Below are 22,899 nucleotides of genomic sequence, written 5' to 3'. Positions count from 1 at the left end.
TCTGTAAAAGAGCCCACCCACCACTATGTGTGAATAATCAAACTAGTATCTTGGGTGGTACAGGACCCATGAATCCCCCACAGTTCTGATGTTATGGTTTTCTCTGTACCCCCAATTTTTATGTTCTGTATGGCTTGAATTATATAGTGATCTAGAAGATAAAAGATTGTAGAGCAACATCAATGTAAATAACCTATAGAGGAGCATTAAAGGGGTTGTTCCTTTAATTAAGAAAACTCACAGTTAAGAAAACTAGGCCTAAACTGATGCATTATGAGAAATGTACAGGTAGAGAGGGTTTGAGAGGATATTTAGCAAACATGGTGTAAAGTGAAACAGTTGACCCTAGTAACTAATGAGATTCCACTTTTCATTCCTCACAGACACTTTGGAAAATGAAAGGGGGGATCTGATTGGTTGCTAGGGGCAACTGAGCCAGTTTCATTTTACACCATGTTTGAAAAATCTCCCCATAGATTCAATAATCCTCCATGTGCCTGCATTGTTCTGATAACCCACTACCCCTGGTTACACCCACCAAGATGGGCAAGACATGCTTACTTAAACTGCAATGTCCAGAAAGTACTGAAAGTTGGTCTTTACTAAGCCTGCAAGCAAGGGGAATTGTGGGAAAGTTCATGCACTGTTGCATGACAACAGCAAGGTCACAGTTTACAGAGAAAAGTGATTTTGTAAGTGTGGCAGCCCTATCTGACAAAGTGTTTGTGTGTGTGTGTGTGTGTGTGTTTCAGTAGGTGTGTGTGTGTGTCAGTATGTATATGTGTGTCCTTCTTGTGTATTTTTTCATGTACTATGCCATTGTGCCTGTGTTCTTAGCTTTAAACCCTACGTGTCATAATCTTAACTAACATTATACAGTACTGAAACTAACTAATGCTTATAATTAGCATAAGGATTAGCAAATTTACAGTAAGGCCCCGTTCACACTGAGCTAGAACGGCGGAAACCGCCGCGGAATCCCGCCGTGCCCTCTCATTCACTCAAAGCAGCACACTGAGCATGGCGGGATTCCATGGCGGAATTCTGCCATTCTTGCTCAGTGTCAATGGGGCCTTATAGCGAAGTGAAACGGTTTGCTAGGCTCGGTGGTTGGCTTGTCAGCAGGCTTCCTTTGAACTTAGTACAGCTCTATGCCAGAAATTTATCAGGACTTGTTTCAGCTTTTCCAGGCACCCGGATCAGAGCGTCAAGGAGCAGCTCAGAGTTCAAAGGCAGCTGGCTGACAAGCTGACCGCTACGACTAGTGAAGAACTTTGCTTTGCTAGTGCTGTAAATTCACTTATCCCCACTAACAATGTTGGATAATCATGTTACACAAATTCTATGCCTTACCCTGAAAATGGCCAAAGTGCTGTTTCGAGGGCCAGCTGTATGTCCAGCGGGTAGACACATGAAATACCAATACCAAGTACATCTTCTCCACCAAGTGAAGAATTTGTGTCCAGCGATAGGTAAATGGTGTTTTTATATACAACGTGTGTGCTGTTGGTCTGTATAAAGAAGGTAGAATTACAATTTCTAAGGGTTTTTCTAGTGAACTTAAAAACAAAAATAAATAAGTATGGGGGTAGATTTCAATTCAGCGGACATAAACCGATCTCTATCAGGCTATGTTCACACAACGTTTTTTCAGCTCCATTTAAAATGGCATCCGTCATTTTAGACTCAAAAGATGTCATTTAGCTGTCTGGCCTATCGTTAATGCAATGACAACTGTTGGTACATTATTCTAAACAATAATATAATAACAAAATTAAAGTCAATTAAATTGCAGCAAAAATGGACGTCTTTACCCTTTTTTTGACACTGTGTGAACATAGCCTTATAAGTTATGGAAATAGCACTGATCCCTATTATAAATGTGTATTCTCATTGCAAAAGAGTTTGGGCTTTAGAGGAGACCTTTTTTTAGGTTGGGTTGTGGCCTTTACAGGTTTTGCAATGTTAGTAGAGAGAATTTTTTTATTTTTCTTAATCACGAGAAAAAAATTAAAAGGGCACTGGCATGTCATGTCACAGGTGATGAGGAGTGGCTAAAAGTAGTTTGATCTCCATCAGTACTATGGGGCCCCCAATCCTCTATGTACCACTGTACGGGAAAACATGGACCTGTATTACAGATCCTGTAGTTTTTTTCTACCCGTATGTAGGCAAAGAGTTAACTTTCTATTCATCTGTTCTTACCACCAGCTGATTTCCACAGACTCCCTTCTTCAGGACAGATACTATAGATATAATATTTGTCACATTGAAATCAGCAAAGCCTGTGCAGGATTTGTCTTTCAGATGGATATTATTAGTGTTCAGGTTGAATTTTTTCAGCTGACATTTTTGGAAGGAAGCTTTTATTTCCTGATTACCACATGAAAGCACTGGTCGGATGTTTGCCAAGGCTGCAAAGAGAACAAGACATTGTTAGTAATGATAAGCTTTAAGATTTGGAGATGAGCAAACTTTTCAAAAGTTTGGTTCAGTAGGTTTGAAACAAAGTTCAAGTTCATCTGAACCTTAAAACAAACCGCACTAAAAGTGCTAAAAGGTTCAGCAAGTTTGATAATCTTACTTCCAGTACTTATTCAGTAAGTTTCTCTGATGTCCCTTTACCCCAACCCCTGCTCTCCCAGCCCTCACCCTCACCTCCTTTGAAGTACACTCTATCTGAATCTATTCCCCCTCTAACCTTCAAGTGGCCGTCATCTACCGACCACCAGGCTCCTCTGCAAACACCTTCCTTGACCAGTTCAACACTTGGCTATTGCATTTCCTCTCAACCAATATTCCCACCATCATCATGGGCGACTTCAACATCCCCATTGACAGATCCAAATCAGACGCCTCTAAACTCCTACCACTAGCCTCCTCCCTTGGCCTCACACAGTGGTCTTCTATGGCCACTCACAAAAAGGGCCACACACTGGACCTTATCTTTTCCCACCTCTGCCCCATATCTGACCTCACCAGCCCACTTCTCAGCATCTCTGACCACAACCTCCTAACATTCTCTTCTCTCTTCTCCGCATCTGCCCCCCAGTCCAGAACCTTACCCACCCTCGTAGGAACCTTAGAAACCTTAACATTCAAACACTCGCTCACTCCCTTGTACCACTCTCCACCATGCACTCTCTGGTGCTCATTCCAGTAAAAAAGTGATCTTTTCTCATCTGTGGATTGTGCTGCCTGGGCAGGGCTTCACGACAAATGAGCCACTTAGCCCCCCCACATCAACACAGTAGGCGCCACCCATGAGACGGCACTGGCCTATAAGCCCCACCCCCCTTGGCAGCCATTGGAACAGGCCAGCCTAAAGGTCTAGGCCCCTGGCCAATGGCCGCTGAGGGGGTGGGGCCTATGCGGCAATGACATCACAGGGCACTAGTGGCTCTGAGGGCGGGGCTAAGTGGCACCGTGAAGACTCGCCCAGGTAGCACAATCCGCAGATGATAAAAGATCACTTTTTACTGGAACAAGCATAATGACTCTTGATATAAAATAAGGTATGAAAACTGCTAATGTCATAATGCAAAAAGGGGGTGACAGTGTCACTTTAAAGTAGCCCAAAGCTAGGTGACACAATGGGTCCACATTGATTCCTTGTTATGTACTTTTTTATAATGGCCTCTTATGTGAGAATCTAAAAGCTATAAAAAGCTATGATCAATAAATGTTATTGGACTGGACTATATCATCTTTTTATAATCTTCTACTATAGTGTTTATTAGGACATACCTGTAACAGTGTCATCATTTTTGCAATGGCAGCTATACCGTCCGCCAACCAGTCGACATTCCTCATCATCAGTACATGAACAATATTCAGGAACAGTTGATGGATCTGAAATAGAAACATTTTGGTACCATAAATTGTCAGCAAGGAATTTCAAACAGTGGGGCAGATTTACTAAAAAAAAGGAGAAAAAAAACCCTGCCATTTTACACTTTTTAGCTAATCTGTGGGGCAGTTCTCTGCTTCTAAGCATCTTATTGATAAATCAGGCTCATCTTGTGGCTGCACTGTGCCCCGGAGTGAAACCAATGCCAGTGAGTAGTTTCACGCTTACTTGGTATACAGAATTCCCACAACATATGAACAATTAATTCATGTATTACAATATGGCTGGAGCAGGGACGGTTACAGTACCAAGGCAGATCAAACTTGGGGCTATTTAGTTTAGAAAAAAGACAACTTAGGGGCGATCTGATCACAATGTACAAATATATATGAATGGACAGTACAGAGATCTTAGTGATCTTTTTACTCCTAGGTCTGTAACCATGACAAGTGGGCATTCTCTACGTCTAGAGAAAGGAAGATTTCACCATCAGCATAGACGCGGATTCTTTACTGTAAGAGCAGTGAGACTGTGGAACTCTCTGCCACATGTTTCAGGGCTGATTCATTAACGAAGTTCAAGTTTTCTGGAAAAATATAATATTACAAGTTATGGGCACTAGATTACATGTGGTATAATATTGATCTAGGACTTATTCTGATTTCCATTTTTGAGTCGGGAAGCAATTTTCTCCCTGTGATGGGGCAAATGGCATCTGCTTCACAAGGGTTTTTTCCTTCCTCTGGATCAACACAGTAGGGGTTCTGTAGGTTTAACTTGATGAGCTATTTTCAACCTTATTAACTGTGTATATATACGTGCATAACACTTTCCCCGATTCCGGGGAAAGATTCCACTACTGCCTGTGCTGTCTGTGTTTTTACAAAACGTGTAAATAAGCCCTAAGGGTTTATGAATCCAAATTGACAGCTTCATACTGTAGACCCCTATGATGGTGTACGTTTGGGTCATTAGACTCACAGTTGGACCAGGACTTTGCAAATGCAATATCTGTATCTCTATTTTGTTTCCTTACCTGTGCAATATGCAGAATAGTAGAAGTAGTAGTTCGAAGTGAATTTATATATGTGAAATCCTCCAGGACAAGCCTTAATCTTCACATTTGATGTCCAATTGCAGCAATTACCACTATTAGAAGTACAGACTGTACGATTCACAATTCCATCTGCAGGCTCTGGATGTGTTCCTTGCAACCACATGGGGTATCTGGTGTAACAACTACCCTCAGAGGGACAAAAGTCTGCCATACGGATTCCACCACTGCCCATAAAACGATACCATCCATTAAGGTAATAGTCAGAGCGTCCATAATACCAGTAATAGTAGTAATAAAAATAGTAATCGAAATATGATGTACTTCTGGAAGGTTCATTCAGGGTGGCATAGTTGAAGCATGGATCAGAGCAGATATGGGACCCATTGGTCTTGATACATTCTCTACCAAAGCCACAAACATCTTTTGTACATTCATCTATTTCACAGTTATATCCATTTCCATAATATCCTTCTTGGCAATAACATGAATAGTATCCAAAGTAGTTGTTGCATATTGCTTTTGGGTCGCAGTTGTTGAGCTCATGTGAAGAACACTCGTCTATATCAGCACAAGTTGTATTTTGCAATGTGTAACCACTGGGACAGACACAGTAAAATGAGCCATACGTATTGACACAGGTACCCACATAGTTGCATGGGTTTGGCCATCTGTAATAGTCACATTCATCAATATCGTAACATGAAAATCCGTCACCGCTGAAACCTTCTTTACAGACACAGGTGTAGTCAAATAAATCTTTTTTGCAAAAAGCATTTCTGTTACATGCTGAACAATAGGCTGTAGAAAAACATACATTGCAACTTAGGAATTAGATCGTTACAATAGATTTATATTGTAGAAGACAATAATGATTGAATAGAGATTCAAAAAATCTTATGGTATACATTGCCGCTGCTTTGAACAATATTTAAATATGTGTGTCACAGCAGCCATATGGATAATGGAATCCTGTAGTTTGAAGATGACTTCTGTTGAAAAGTGTTTGTAAGCAGTAGGCAGGGCCGGTTTTAGACTAGATGTGGCCCTGGGCAAAGTTGAAGGTGGGGCCCCAAATGCTGAAATATTTTAGCAACAATTTAAGGTCCCCATACATGTTACTCTTTTGTTGGTGGTACCTGTTGCTCCTGGTGGGTTCGGCCATCAGCGTAAGGTGTATGGGGCTCTCTGGACAGTCCTCTGACAGATGATATCAGTGGACATAGGGGGTCAAGCTTGATGGAAAATCAACGCCCAACCTCTTTGTTCTCAGAGAGATAAGCCGCCATCAGATCTGTATGGCTATGGCTTTCCCCTCTCATAGAGAACACAGGAACACTCAGATGTGCCAAATTTCTGTGTATGGGGAGGACGGGACCGGATGGGACAGATAATTGTCAGCTGAAGGATTGTTCAGCCAGCAGTTATTGGAAGTGTACGGCCACTTTTAAGGCTGTATTACACGGCCTGATATTCTGCAGAAGTGAGCGCCAATCTGGTAGAATGGAGCTCGCTTAGAGAGCCTACTACATGGCTCTTTTATGATGCAGCAAAAGCTATGGAGGAGATTTATCAAACTGGTGTAAAGAAGAATTGGCTCAGTTGCCCCTAGCAACCAATCAGATTCCACCATCTTAGAATGTGAGTAATAAATGGTGGAATCTGATTGGTTGCTAGGGGCAACGGAGCCAGTTTCACTTTACACCATGTTTGATAAATCTCCCCCTATGTGTATATATACAGTATATCATTAGTGATGTGTGTGCAATCCTTGCTGTAAACAATAAAGATATATACTACCTGATCACGTTCCCCGGTGCCCTCAGGCCTTGTCTGTGATATATACTACCTGATCATGTTCCCCAGTGTCCTCACAGAGCGATAGCGTCCTGATTCGGACTATTTTCGCTCCATGTATTAGGCCCCTTACTCAGTTAAGAAGGTTACATGCTGGGACTGCCGCTATATGCCAGGACTGCCGCTACATGTCAGGACTGCCACTATATGCCAGGACTGCCCCTACATGTCAGGACTGCCACTATATGCCAGGACTGCCCCTACATGTCAGGACTGCCCATACATTCTGGGACTGCCGCTACATGCCGGGACTGCCCCTACATGTCAGGACTGCCGCTACATTCTGGGACTGCCGCTACATGCCGGGACTGCCGCTACATGCCGGGACTGCCACTACATGTCAGGACTGCCCCTACATTCTGGGACTGCCGCTACATGTCAGGACTGCCCCTAAATGCCAGGACTGCCACTACATTCTGGGACTGCCGCTACATGCCAGGACTGCCGCTAGTGGTGTAAACACAAGAACTATTTATATGAATTGCTTTAAAAAAATTAAATAAAAAAATCACTATAATCAGGACCAAATATTACCTCCATACCGTTATTGAAGAAAACTTTACTATATATAGGCCAATATTACCACCATAAAGTGACCGCCCCATAATGACTCTATATACACTATATACAGACCAATATTACTGCCATAGAGTGACCACCGCATGACTCTATATACACTATATACAGACCAATATTACCGCTATAGACTTTCCACTGTATAATGAATGACTCTATACACTGTATACAGACCAATATTATGTGGCTGTCACTCTATGGCTGTACTTTTGGTCTGTATATAGTGTATATATAGAGTCATTATGTGGTGGTCACTGTATGGCGGTAATATTGGTCTGTATATAGTGTCATTATGTGGTAGTCAATCTATGGCAGTAATGACTATATATACACTATATACAGAACAATATTAATGCCAAAGAGTGACCACTGCATAATGACACTTTATACAGACCAATATTACTGCCATAGAGTGACCGCCACATAACTCTATATACACACTATATACAGACCAATATTACCGCCATAGATTGACCACTGCATAATGACTCTGTATCCAGACCAATATTATGTGGCGATCACTCTATGGCTGTACTATTGGTCTGTATATAGTGAATATAGTCATTATGTGGTGGTCACTGTATGGCGGTAATATTGGTCTGTATATAGTGTCATTATGTGGCAGTCAATCTATGGCAGTAATGACTATATATACACCATATACAGACCAATATTACCAGCATACAGTGACCACCACCTAAGGACTGAATACCACCTTATTATTTTTCTCAATAAAATACACCGTATTGCCTTATATACATAGGAGCTGCAGCCAATCAGCTGCCTCAGTGGTCACCCGCAGCAATTACATAGGACTGATGAGGCCAGAGAGTGGCTGCAGCTCCTATACACAGTCTATTCACTTCTACAGCAGTGCTAATACACACACACACTAATATATATATATATATATATATATATATATATATATATATATATATATATATATATATATATACATACACTCACACATCCATGAAAACACATTATACAGATACAAACCATCCAGTCCATACACTATACACAGGACATGTAACACATACTACATTCATCCATTATACACTTACATTCATACACACACTACATGTACAGTATACTTACTCTGTCTAGCATGCTGGGTGTAGTGGTGAATCCCCCTCATGTACCATGCAGCAGGCTGTCATCCTCTCCTCCATCGTCCCGACAGCTCCACACCAGAGGAGGAAGTCACGTGCAGTAAGAGGAGCTGGAGGGAGGGGGAGGGGGAGCTACACACACACGGAGCAGACACCAAGCAGCGTCCTGCAGCCTCTGCGTGACCCCTGATAGCAGCAGCCAGGGATCACTGCCAGACGCTGCAGGACGCTCTCCTACTGGAACTGCGGGAGGGGGCCCCTGGGGGCCCTGGGCATTTGCCCTGCTTGCCCCCCCCTAACGCCGGCCCTGGCAGTAGGGATGAGCGAACCGAACCGTTACGAAACAGATTCGTACCGAACCGAACTTTCAAAAAGTTTGTGACGAAGTTCGTTAAAATCGCAACGGAGTCGCAAAACTGTACTTTAATCAGAGAATAGAACAGGCTACAAGGGATTATTACTCCAATAATCCTTTGTATCCTGTTATTATGTGAATATCAAGGTGTGTGACGTCACTCCAGGAACAGAAAGTGCCTGAGCGTTCATGCTCTTTCTCATTGTGTGTCTAGACTGCAGAGAGAGAGGAGGTGTACGTTAGGCAGTGAGGGAAAACACATAGATTACACATCAAAACAACTGGATAAGTACAGGGAGAGATAGAGAAGGAGTATATATTGTTTGTGAGAGAAGCTGGAGAGAGGAAGATAAAAAAAAAAATCGCAAGATACAGGGAAAGCTTGATAAGCTCATACATAGTGAAAGAGGCTGAGAAATCTGAACTCTACATTAACATGTTGTCATGTTTAAAGAATGATTTTTACACACATGCATATCCTTAGCTTCAAACTTTAGTTGTCTGTACTAGGTCTTTCTGGGTCCAAAAGAATACTACTCCTACTAATGCCCCCACAGTCAATTGTCTATTTGGAAACATACTGGGTGGAAACTGCCTTCTCAACTTGTTTGTTTGTAACAATACTAGCCTGAGTGATCAACTGCTGCCTTCTCCTGGTCCTCAACTGGTCTGTTTTAAATAATACTGACATGGAATCAATCAAATGCTGCCTCCTCCTCCTCAAGTAGCCGCTCCTCAATAATACTGGCCTGGAATTGATCAACTGCTGCATCCTCCTGCTGCTCAAGTAGTCTTTTTTTTTTATAATACTGGGATGGAATAGATCAACTGCTTCCTCCTCTTCCTCAATTAGCCTCTCCTCCATTATCCTGGCCTGGAATAGATAAACTGCTGCTGCCTCCTCCTCAAGTAGCCTCTCCTTGATAACACTGGCCTGGAATCAATCAACCGCTGCCTCCTCCTGCTGCTCAAGTAGTCTGATTTTAATTATACTGGCCTGTAATCGATCAACTGCTGCCTCATCCTCCTCAAGTAGCCTCTCCTCGATAATACTGGCCTGGAATCAATCAACTGCTGCCTCCTCCTGCTGCTCAAGTAGCCTGTTTTTAATTATACTGGCCTGTAATCGATCAACTGCTGCCTCATCCTCCTCAAGTAGCCTCCCCTCGATTATACTGGCCTGGAATCAATCAACTGCTGCCTCCTCCTGCTCTTCTAGTAGTCTCTTTTTAATTAGACTGGCCTGTAATCGATCAACTGCTGCCTCATCCTCCTCAAGTAGCCTCTCCTCGATTATACTGGCCTGGAATCAAACAACTGCTGCCTCCTCCTGCTCTTCTAGTAGTCTCTTTTTAATTATACTGGCCTGTAATCGATCAACTGTTGCTTCATCCTCCTCAAGTAGCCTCTCCTCGATTATACTGGCCGGGAATCAATCAACTGCTGCTTCCTTCTGCTCTTCTAGTAGTCTCTTTTTAATTATACTGGCCTATAATCGATCAACTGCTGCCTCATCCTCCTCAAGTAGCCTCTCCTCAATAATACTGGCCTGGAATCAATCAACTGCTGCCTCCTCCTGCTCTTCTAGTAGTCTCTTGTTAATTAGACTGGCCTGTAATCAATGAACTGCTGCCTCATCCTCCTCAAGTAGCTTCTCCTTAGTAATACTGGCCTGTAATCGATAAACTGCTGCCTTGTCCTCCTTAAGTAGCCTCTCCTCAATAATACTGGCCTGTAATCGATCAACTGCTGCCTCATCCTCCTCAAGTAGCCTATCCTCGATTATACTGGCCTGGAATCAATCAACTGCTGCCTCCTCCTGCTCTTCTAGTAGTCTCTTTTTATTTATACTGGCCTGTAATCGATCCACTGTGCCTCATCCTCCTCAAGTAGCCTCTCCTCGATAATACTGGCCTGGAATCAATCAACTGCTGCCTCCTCCTGCTCTTCTAGTAGTCTCTTTTTAATTATACTGGCTTGTAATCGATCATCTGCTGCCTCATCCTCCTCAAGTAGCCTCTCCTCAATTATACTGGCCTGGAATCAATCAACTGCTACCTCCTCCTGCTCTTCTAGTAGTCTCTTTTTAATTATACTGGCCTGTAATCGATCAACTGCTGCCGCATCCTCCTCAAGTAGCCTCTCCTCGATAATACTGGCCTGGAATCAATGAACTGCTGCCTCCTCCTCATATAGCCTCTCCTCAATAATACTGGCCTTGAATCGATCAACTGCTGCCTGCTTCTTATCAAGTAGCCTCTCCTTGATAATCCTGGCCTGGAATTGATCAACTGCTGCCTCCTGCTCCTGAAGTAGTCTGGTTTTAATAATACTGGCCTGGAATCGATCAACTGCTGTCTCCTCCTCATATAGCCTTTCCTCGATAATACTGGCCTGGAATCAATCAACTGCTGCCTCCTCCTCCTTAATTAGCCTCTCCTCCATAATACTGGCCTGGAATCAATCAAATGCTGCCTCATCTTCCTCAAGTAGCCTCTCCTCCATAATACTGACCTGGAATCGATCAGCTGCTGCCTCATCCTCCTCAAGTAGCCTATCCTCGATTATACTGGCCTGGAATCAATCAACTGCTGCCTCCTCCTGCTCTTCTAGTAGTCTCTTTTTAATTATACTGGCCTGTAATCGATCAACTGCTGCCTCATCCTCCTCAAGTAGCCTCTCCTCGATTATACTGGCCTGGAATCAAACAACTGCTGCCTCCTCCTGCTCTTCTAGCAGTCTCTTGTTAATTAGACTGGCCTGTAATCAATGAACTGCTGCCTCATCCTCCTCAAGTAGCTTCTCCTTATTAATACTGGCCTGTAATTGATAAACTGCTGCCTTATCCTCCTCAAGTAGCCTCTCTTCAATAATACTGGCCTGTAATCGATCAAATGCTGCCTCATCTTCCTCAAGTAGCCTCTCCTCCATAATACTGACCTGGAATCGATCAGCTGCTGCCTCATCCTCCTCAAGTAGCCTATCCTCGATTATACTGGCCTGGAATCAATCAACTGCTGCCTCCTCCTGCTCTTCTAGTAGTCTCTTTTTAATTATACTGGCCTGTAATCGATCAACTGCTGCCTCATCCTCCTCAAGTAGCCTCTCCTCAATAATACTGGCCTGGAATCAATCAACTGCTGCCTCCTCCTGCTCTTCTAGTAGTCTCTTGTTAATTAGACTGGCCTGTAATCAATGAACTGCTGCCTCATCCTCCTCAAGTAGCTTCTCCTTATTAATACTGGCCTGTAATTGATAAACTGCTGCCTTATCCTCCTCAAGTAGCCTCTCTTCAATAATACTGGCCTGTAATCGATCAACTGCTGCCTCATCCTCCTCAAGTAGCCTATCCTCGATTATACTGGCCTGGAATCAATCAACTGCTGCCTCCTCCTGCTCTTCTAGTAGTCTCTTTTTATTTATACTGGCCTGTAATCGATCCACTGTGCCTCATCCTCCTCAAGTAGCCTCTCCTCGATAATACTGGCCTGGAATCAATCAACTGCTGCCTCCTCCTGCTTTTCTAGTAGTCACTTTTTAATTATACTGGCTTGTAATCGATCATCTGCTGCCTCATCCTCCTCAAGTAGCCTCTCCTCAATTATACTGGCCTGGAATCAATCAACTGCTACCTCCTCCTGCTCTTCTAGTAGTCTGTTTTTAATTATACTGGCCTGTAATCGATCAACTGCTGCCTCATCCTCCTCAAGTAGCCTCTCCTCGATAATACTGGCCTGGAATCAATCAACTGCTGCCTCCTCCTGCTGCTCAAGTAGCCTGTTTTTAATTATACTGGCCTGTAATCGATCAACTGCTGCCTCATCCTCCTCAAGTAGCCTCCCCTCGATTATACTGGCCTGGAATCAATCAACTGCTGCCTCATCCTCCTGAAGTAGCCTCTCCTCAATAATACTGGCCTGTAATCGATAAACTGCTGCCTCATCCTCCTTAAGTAGCCTCTCCTCAATAATACTGGCCTGTAATCGATCAACTGCTGCCTCATCCTCCTCAAGTAGCCTCTCCTCGATTATACTGGCCTGGAATCAAACAACTGCTGCCTCCTCCTGCTCTTCTAGTAGTCTCTTTTTAATTATACTGGCCTGTAATCGATCAACTGTTGCTTCATCCTCCTCAAGTAGCCTCTCCTCGATTTTACTGGCCGGGAATCAATCAACTGCTGCCTCCTTCTGCTCTTCTAGTAGTCTCTTTTTAATTATACTGGCCTATAATCGATCAACTGCTGCCTCATCCTCCTCAAGTAGCCTCTCCTCAATAATACTGGCCTGGAATCAATCAACTGCTGCCTCCTCCTGCTCTTCTAGTAGTCTCTTGTTAATTAGACTGGCCTGTAATCAATGAACTGCTGCCTCATCCTCCTCAAGTAGCTTCTCCTTAGTAATACTGGCCTGTAATCGATAAACTGCTGCCTTATCCTCCTTAAGTAGCCTCTCCACAATAATACTGGCCTGTAATCGATCAACTGCTGCCTCATCCTCCTCAAGTAGCCTATCCTCGATTATACTGGCCTGGAATCAATCAACTGCTGCCTCCTCCTGCTCTTCTAGTAGTCTCTTTTTATTTATACTGGCCTGTAATCGATCCACTGTGCCTCATCCTCCTCAAGTAGCCTCTCCTCAATAATACTGGCCTGGAATCAATCAACTGCTGCCTCCTCCTGCTCTTCTAGTAGTCTCTTGTTAATTAGACTGGCCTGTAATCAATGAACTGCTGCCTCATCCTCCTCAAGTAGCTTCTCCTTAGTAATACTGGCCTGTAATTGATAAACTGCTGCCTTATCCTCCTCAAGTAGCCTCTCTTCAATAATACTGGCCTGTAATCGATCAACTGCTGCCTCATCCTCCTCAAGTAGCCTATCCTCGATTATACTGGCCTGGAATCAATCAACTGCTGCCTCCTCCTGCTCTTCTAGTAGTCTCTTTTTATTTATACTGGCCTGTAATCGATCCACTGTGCCTCATCCTCCTCAAGTAGCCTCTCCTCGATAATACTGGCCTGGAATCAATCAACTGCTGCCTCCTCCTGCTTTTCTAGTAGTCTCTTTTTAATTATACTGGCTTGTAATCGATCATCTGCTGCCTCATCCTCCTCAAGTAGCCTCTCCTCAATTATACTGGCCTGGAATCAATCAACTGCTACCTCCTCCTGCTCTTCTAGTAGTCTGTTTTTAATTATACTGGCCTGTAATCGATCAACTGCTGCCTCATCCTCCTCAAGTAGCCTCTTCTCGATAATACTAGCCTGGAATCAATAAACTGCTGCCTCCTCCTGCTCTTCTAGTAGTCTCTTGTTAATTAGACTGGCCTGTAATCAAGGAACTGCTTCCTCATCCTCCTCATATAGCCTCTCCTCGATAATACTGGCCTGGAATAAATGAACTGCTGCCTCCTTCTCCTTAATTAGCCTCTCCTCCATAATACTGGCCTGGAATCAATCAACTGCTGCCTCATCTTCCTCAAGTAGCCTCTCCTCCATAATACTGGCCTGGAATCGATCAGCTGCTGCCTCATCCTCCTCAAGTAGCCTCTCCTCAATAATACTGGACTGGAATCGATCAACTGCTGCCTCCTCCTCAAGTAGCCTCTCCTCAATAATACTGGACTGTAATCAATCAACTGCTGCCTCCTCCTACTGCTCAACTTGTCTCTTCTCAACAATACTGGGCTGAGAGGCGAGCAATCTACTGCTGCCTCCTCCTGGTTCTCGACTTGTCTCTTCTCAACAATACTGGCCTGGGTGCAATCAAGTGCTGCCGCATCCTCCTTGTAAACTTTTTTTTCCAATTTTTTTTTCACTATTTTGGCACTTTGATTCACTATATTTTATTAATTTTATTCCTATTATTATTATTTATTTATTTATTTATTTTTTTAATTTTCTCATTATTTTTGGAAAAATTTTTCCCACTTTTTTTCATTGTAATATCAACTGCAACTAAACGAAACTATACCCTATCACACTCCCACTATTGTAGCTGCAATTATTCAGCTGTAAGAGCAAGGTTCGTTTTCGGTTCGGTTCAGACCGATTCGAAATTCACGAAAGTTCGCCGGATCGAACCAAACCGAACTTTTCAAAAGTTCGCTCATCCCTAGTAAGCAGTATCAGACTGGCCCACTAGAGGACTGGAGGATCCTCGGGTGGGCCCCCAGCTTTAGAACCTGCACGAATACAGGCTGACATGTTTTCACTGGTTCTTCATTGGTGGGCCCGCAGGATCAATTCCTCTGGTGGGCCCAAGATACCCCAGTCTGACACTGTTTGTAGGCATGCTCTGTGACCTGTACAGAAATCATTGTGCAGGGAGGCGGAGAAGGTGAGCTGTGACCGTCACCTATTGACAGCAGTAGATCCTAGATCATCTGCTTTCATCTATTTAAGGTCTTGCAGATGCAGCCTTAATTGGATACAATATTTGAGGTCTCAAAATGTCACTACCACAAATTGTTGAGCCTCCAGGTGAAGTACAGGAGTCTTAGATTGTAAAAAAAAAAGTCCAGGCTGACACACTCTTAAGCCTCTATGAGTAAAATTTCTCAAAGGCTTTGCGCCTATTTTTATGTGGATAATTGAATTTTTCAACCATTTTTAATCTAAGTTTAGCGATGAGCGAACCTCGAGCATGCTTGAGTCCATCCGAACTCGAACGTTCGGTATTTGATTAGCTGGGGCTGCTGAAGTTGTATAAAGCTCTAAGGTTGTCTATAAAACATGGATACAGCCAATGACTATATCCACGTTTTCAACATAGCCTTAGGGCTTTATCCAACTTCAGCAGCCACCGCTAATCAATTGCTAAACGATCGCATTCGGATGGACTCGAGCATGCTCGAAGTTTGTTCATCTCTATCAAAGTTCTATATATGAACTAGTATTAGATGTGTAAATATATAACTTTTTTAATCTGCCTGTTTTTAGTATTCCTGACCATCCAGCGTCAGATTGTCAAGGCCGTGGCGGCAGTCCGTGTCCCGGACCGATGTTGCCCACGTGCAGAAGCTCAGTGCCGTCATCTCATCAGCCCTCTCGCACGCTTCACCAGCCCCGGCTCCAGTCATACCTGGCTTATGCTCAGGTGTCTCAGATTGAAAGGGACAGTATGTCCCCAATTGGATGTGCACCCAATCACCTCCCCTATAAAGTTTCACCAGTCCTGGCATAACTTGTTGGAGCCTCTGCATGTTTCCATAGTGTGTGGCTTTCGGTGATTCCTGCCTGTATTTCCTACCATTCCTGGTTCAAGATTCCACTGGTTGTGATGCCTATGACTGCTATCCTGGTTACAGCCGTGAGTCCTGCTGTGTTCCTGCCTACCTACCAGTCTCCAGCTGCACCTTGTCCGCAGCCACTAGCAAGCCAAGCCTGGAGTAGTGACCTGGGGTCGCCTGCTGCAGCAAGTCTATCCCGCTTTTCAGTGGACACTGGCATTGGCCCTTAGACTGTGCTCCCTGGTGCGGCTTACACCTTCGCTAACAGCCCCTTTGTTCTGGAAGAGATCAGACACAGCCAAAGCTCTCTGGCTGTGGCTTGACCCTACCTATAGAGAACACAGGAACGCTCAGCCATGCTGAACATTCCTGTGTATGGGGAGAATGGGGGCTGGACAGGAGAGATAACTGACAATCCTTGGGCTGTCCATTATTAAGGGTGTATGGTGACCTCAGATGCTGAGGCAGTACGGTCAGCTTCTATGGTAATAAAGTGCTGCTTGTATACACCGCTCAAACTCTTCTGCTATGTTTTATTTCTGTGTTTTCTAGAATAAGACATCTTCAATATAACAAGACTCCTTATACTGAAGCTCGTCATTTTTGAGGATCTTTTTGACCAATTTGACGTAATAAAGGTACATTGCTTGAACAGACAGGTACTTCGCTTAATTAAGTTTTGAGATCATGTTGATGATTAGTCATAATAAAGACAGATTTCCTTTGCTGGATGGGGGGGTTCTGTTGAAAGGATTTACACATTGAATGGCTCTTTGTTGGATACTACTGGATACTTTGTTGGAGGTGTTTACTATAAATGTAATACAATTTAGCACTTACCAGATATGTTGAACTTGCCACCTTTAAATGAAAAAACATAAATTAATAGTTAAACAGATGTTTGTGAAGACTCACTGAAACTGCAAATTATACGAACACTATCAACAAATAGGTCAATTTATAGGTCAATAGAGCGATTGATAGCTAGATGACTTGCTAGAACATAAAAAAAAAAACATTTTTAAAAACTGTGAGCTCTTAAACCAAAATGCTCTTAAACCAAAATGCTCTTAAACCAAGTTACTCTTAAACCAAGGTACCACTAAATCACCTACTATGTAATGATTTCATAGGAGTCTATTAGTAGATTTGGGCAGCAAAAAAACGCGACAGGCTCCACGATTACTAACAACTAAAGCCCCCATTACACAGGGCGATGTGGAGAGAAAGCGAGAGTCAACCTGTCAGGTCAGTGTTGCTTGCACCTTGTAGCGTGCTATTACACTGTAGACAGCGATCTGCTGGGAGCTGTGTGTGTGTGTGTGTGTGTGTGGGGGGGGGGGGGGGGGTTGGCTGCTTGGGCGATTATCAGATCATCCGGGCAGCTTATAGGATACAGCAGCGGTCCCCTGCCGCCACTCTTATTACACGGGGCAATGGCAGCAGATCTTTGCCAGGCTGATTGCTAGCGTTGTCAGCCTGTTGAAAGACAACGTTCAGCCAACATCATGCATGTCAGCTGATCATTGTCTTCTATTACAAGAAGCGATTATTGGCTGTAACAGCCAATCTTAGACAAATACGGACGATAATCGCTTTGGGCCTTAAGTCTCACTCTAATATACTGCAGCATTTAATAGAAAAATACAGGCCCAGACCCCAAAAGAAGTCGCACATTTTCCCAGGGTCTTTACCTTGCTTGCCACATAGGCAGGCAGGTGGCAGGGCATAAGGTGAAGTGGGCAGTTAACATAAATTCAGATTTATGTATGGGTGTACACTTCCACAGCATGCCTGTAAGCTTGAAGGAGATGTAATCGGTTGCTTTTGATAATAGTCACAGAAGGCTACTACACAGATTTATAGGAAAAAGAAGAGATTTATTACAAAAAACAATACTTAGCTGCAGTTACAGATGGTACTGATGCATGGTTGTTCCTTCCACAATGAAATGGAGAGCCCCATTGTATATTATGGACTAATATACACCCATTTTGCTCGATGACAGGGTGCTGGGCACCTTCCCTTCATGGTCCCAGCTGAGGCTGACTAAAAGCTACATACCCCCGATCTTTATAGTAAGTTTGGGTTGGGGGTGATGTGATTCCAGAAATGTCTATGTAGACCACTGATGACCATGATTGGAAGTTTCCCAGGCCTTGTACATGCTTACCAAGCAAAATGTGGTTGTACAATTACAGCTACATGCATTTGGACAATAACAACAACTGTGTCCTCCAATGTTGACACTACTGGGGAGGTTTATGGCCGAACAGTTGATATAACAATACATCTACCTATTCCCATGCACATAGCTAAATACAAACCAATCCCACTTACACAGCCAGCTAAGATAGATAGATAGATAGATAGATAGATAGATAGATAGATAGATACAAACAAATAAGACATGAAAACACTACATTCCTTCCTATCACATGAATAAGACACTTTAATATTCTGAAATAAACCTATCCGGTTACAGGAGATTAATTAAGACAATTGTTGACAATTGAGGTTTGGCACTGGGAATTGTATAATGGCAGTTTCCCAGGCTACTTAAATTTAACTTTGTATTTAATTTTGTATTTTGCTTTCCCTGTAAAGTGTCCAGTGGACGTGGCTGCCTTCTGGCCAAGCAGCCACTCTCTTTCCAGTGTTTCTATGTATGGGTGACAGGTCAGTCTTTCTTGAAATAAATATATAAAACATTTTTGTAAGTAAAGCTTGGGATTGCAGAGAAGAAGGTAAGTAGCAGGTAGACTGATAATCAAATGCAAATAAAGTTTTGTTTTTTACTTACTCAAATCACCTTTTTCTGGAAAGAAAAAGAAAGACAAATGAATATAGGGTATAATAGTCACTGGCATCATCCAGGTGAATAGACAAGTGATTATAGGGTATAATAATTACTGGCATAATTCATGTGAATAGCTGTGACTACAACTACTGTATATTTTCCAGGCTCATATTCAGAATCATAATTATTCAGATCATGTTCACCATAAATAAAATCTTTATACTCTCAATGTATTGCCTTAACAATATTCAATATGTAAAGCACGAGAGTGGATCGCTGATGTTTTGGGCATGTGTAAGCTACAAAGGCAAAAAAACGTAGTCAAAGTTGAAGGAAAGATGAATGCAGCACATTATCAGCAAATACTGGAAGCAAATTTGCACTCATCAGCCTGGAAGCTGTGCATGGGACATATTTGGACTATACAACATGACAACAATCCAAAACACAAGGTCAAGTCGACCTGTCATTGGCTACAACAGAACAAAGTGAAGGTTCTGGAGTGGCCATCACAGTCTCCTGACCTCAATATCATTGAGCCACTCTAGGGAGATCTCAAGCATGCAGTTCATGTAAGACAGCCCAGGAATTTACAGGAACTGGAGGTTTGTTGCCAAGAAGAATGGGTGGCTTTACCATCAGAGAAACTTAAGAGCCTCATCCACACCCACCACAAAAGACTTCAAGCTGCCATTGATGTTAAAGGGGGCAATACACGGTATTAAGAACTGGGGTATGTAAATTTTCATCAGGGTCATTTGGATGGTTTTGGTTGTCATTATAATTTAAAAAAATAGAAAACACAGTAGTTTGACAATAAATGGCTTCACTCAACCACTAACCATGAGTGGGAAAGAAACTTTCTGTGTTTTCATTCATATTATCTGGAAAAGGACAAAAAAAAATAATTCTGCTGAGGTATGTAAACTTTTCCGCAGAACTATATACATTCTGGCCAGGTTTCATACATTTTTGGTCCAATATTGTCAGAGTAAGTCTGATGATTATTTACATGAACATCACAAATTTACCTTTATATCCTTCAATACGTATGGAATAAGAACCTTCTGCATAAACTACAAGTCTCCAAATTCCAGCTATGGGATATTCTAAGTAAGATACCGAGCCCCAAGACTCTGAGAAGAAGGTTGTGAGATTTTGTACAGAACCTAAAAAAAGAGGATTTATTTACATATATTTTTACATGCAGACATTTTTATATGGCCAATATGTCAAAGCAAATGAGTTCAAGCAGTCCAGTAGATAACATTATCAGTCATTTCCAGATACATTTAGCATAAAATAATCCAATAATGTTGATGATCATTATTTATAGTTGTAATTATCAAAATACAGATGTAATATATCCTCAAATTTTTTTTTTATGTGAACATACTGTCAGGAATGTGCCTTTGCGCTCCTCACTTCAGGTTGGGATCTAAACCAGGCTCCTGGTCCTCACAAATAGTCAGCATGGCCAGCAGCAAGTTGCTAACTATTAGAGCAATCTAGGTTAAGCGTAATTCCTCTGTTATCTGCTGTGTTTGTCTGACCCTTGCCTGTTCCCTCTCTATCCTGTCTGCCTCTTGCCCTGACTTATTGTCCGTTCTAATTTACTAGACTTGTCTGCTGATTTTGTATTTTTGCTGCCCGCCGTTACAGACCCGGATTGTTGACCATGGATTTATTGTGTTTGTTTGTCTGTCGCTGTTCTGTGTTTCACCCTGTTTAGTATATGGACTGTCATCGTGGTTGTCCACAGTCGCCTAGGACTTTATTGTTGCAAGTTGACAGGGACAGTGGGCAGGGTCAGCTTAGGGCTCGCTGTCCATGTTTTGTTTGACTGCCTTTTGCCATACACAACGCTGACAGAATAGCCAGCCTAAAATATTTTTTTTTGGGGGGGGGGCACCTCGTATCATGGACGACATAAAGGCTCTGGTGAACAAGATGCAAGGTCTGAATATGCTGGTTCAGAACCTTGCCAAGTTTGTCCAGGAGCAAGAGACTGCCCTCAACAGGTAACCATGACCACTCATGCACCTCTGGAACTTCCAGTGCAGCTCCCTGAAAAGCTTAAGGGAGACAAGAAGATTTTCCGGACCTTTAGAGAGGGGTGCAATTTGTTTTTCTGTTTGCGCCCCTGCTCCTCTGGAGATAAGGACTGAAGGAAGGGCATTATTATGTCCCTCTTACAGGGTCCTCCTTAGGAGTGAGCTTTTTCGTTGCCCCCTGGATCCATGGAGCTGACCTCCGTGGATTAATTTTTTTGCTGCCCTAGGACTCCTGTATGATGATCCAGACCGAGCAACTGAAGCAGAATGCAAACTGAAGTCCATGAAACAGAGAAAGAGTACTGTGCTGAATTCAAACAGTGGTGTGTCGTCAGGCTGGAATGATCCCGCATTGAGGAGCCAGTTCTGGAGAGGGTTGTCAGACCAGCTTAAAGACTTATTAGTAGTTTATCCCACTCCTGACACTTTGGAAGACACCATGACATTAGCTATACGGATAGACAGACGCTTGAGGCACAGACACAGAGAGAAAGGCACCTTGGAACTTTTAAAAAAATCTTCCCTTCACTGTCTCTATTTCCTAGTTAGGTCCTTTTGTTACTCTGCCACAAGAAGAACCTATGCAAATCCGGGCCGTAGATGCCCAAACCAGACATGCCTATTGTCCACAGCATAATTAATGTCTGTACTGTGGCAGGGCCGGACATCAAGTGAGAGATAGTACCTTCAAACCTGAACCACTGGAAAACTCCAGCGCCTGAATGACTGTTGAGGGGGGTCATCAAGGTGCACAGGTATCTCTTAAGAAAAAAAACAAACTAATGTTACTGATTTCTTTGTTTTTGGGGAGCAAATGTATTTCGGGTTACGCGCATGTTGATTCCGCTGCCTCAGCCAATTTTATTATTTCTGCTTTTTGGTCAGGTTTGAGGGTTTGCACACTACAGCTTAGATGTCCGTTGACTATAACTGGAGCAGACTTTACCCCAGGGATAAGGTGCGGTATGTCACCCCTCATCTGGAGGTACGAGTGGGTTCAGTCCACTCAGAAAATATGGATTTCTTGATTATGGATAATTTATCCTCTAATATTATTCTGGGTTTGTCCTGGTTGGATCAGCATAATCCAGTGTTTGATTGGTCCAACAGGAAACTTATTAGGTGGGGACCTAACTGTGCTCCTCATTGTATTGCTTTCAATGTTGCGGAATGTTTTCCTGAGGAGAAATTCCTGAATTCTTGTCTGATTTTGCTGAGAAATCGGTGGATGTGCTGCCACCCCACCGTTCGTATGATTATGCTATTGATTTGATATCTGAGTCTAAGTATCCTAAGCGGGAATTTTTGACTTTTCAAGGCCTGAAAAGGGAGGCTATGCATGAATATATCAAAGACAGTTTATGCAAAGGTCATATCCATCCCTCTTGTTCTCCCCTGGACACTGAGTTCTTTTTTGTGGGGGAAAAAGATGGTGGTCTGCGCCTTTTTATTGATTATCGGAAACTAAATAAGATCACCATAAAAAATCAGCATCCTCTTTCTCTTATTTACAATTTCTGTAATCAGATTGTGGGGGCTCAACGGTTTTCCAAGGTTGACCTGCATGGAGCCTATAATCTAATTAGGAGATGAGTGGAAAACTGCTTTTAACACCCCAGAAGGGCACTTTGAGTACTTAGTTATGCCCTTTGGGTTAAGTAACTCACCTGCAGGTTTTTCAACACTTTATAAATTATGTGTTCTGTGAATATCTTGAAAGTTTTCTAGTGGTGTAGCTAACTAGGAAGGGGGCAGATCTAGTGAATTGGAGTTCTGGAGCTATACTGGCATTTGAGCAGTTAAAAGGTGTTTTTCTGAGGCTCCGGTCCTGATCCAGCCTGATATTGAACAACCATTCATTATTGAAGTTGATGCTTCAGAAGAAGGGATTGGAGCCGTCCTCTCGCAAGGTTTCAAGACACTAACCAACCTCAGACCTATTGGCTACTTCTCAAGAAAGTTCTCCAAGACTGAATGTAATTATGATATTGGTAACAGTGAACTATTGGCCA

General features: G+C 42.9%; 1 protein-coding gene across 2 annotated transcripts in view; it reads right to left on the bottom strand.

Moving 5' to 3' along the window:
* The window catches only part of LOC138800354 (uromodulin-like), a 55,087-nt gene that overhangs the window by 8,384 nt on the left and 23,804 nt on the right, over nucleotides 1–22,899 (bottom strand). For both annotated transcript variants that reach the window (XM_069981964.1, XM_069981965.1), the window contains 7 exons: nucleotides 19,865–20,002; nucleotides 18,837–18,851; nucleotides 16,874–16,894; nucleotides 4,887–5,705; nucleotides 3,748–3,852; nucleotides 2,206–2,414; nucleotides 1,354–1,511 (listed from right to left, as the gene is read on the bottom strand). In XM_069981964.1, coding sequence (XP_069838065.1) covers nucleotides 1,354–1,511; nucleotides 2,206–2,414; nucleotides 3,748–3,852; nucleotides 4,887–5,705; nucleotides 16,874–16,894; nucleotides 18,837–18,851; nucleotides 19,865–20,002 — 1,465 coding nt within the window. The remainder of the gene's footprint in view (nucleotides 1–1,353; nucleotides 1,512–2,205; nucleotides 2,415–3,747; nucleotides 3,853–4,886; nucleotides 5,706–16,873; nucleotides 16,895–18,836; nucleotides 18,852–19,864; nucleotides 20,003–22,899) is intronic.

Source organism: Dendropsophus ebraccatus, chromosome 9, assembly GCF_027789765.1.
Source record: "Dendropsophus ebraccatus isolate aDenEbr1 chromosome 9, aDenEbr1.pat, whole genome shotgun sequence".
NCBI lineage: Eukaryota > Metazoa > Chordata > Amphibia > Anura > Hylidae > Dendropsophus > Dendropsophus ebraccatus.
Note: the sequence above shows the minus strand (reverse complement) of the source record. Positions and strands in the feature narration are given on the sequence as shown.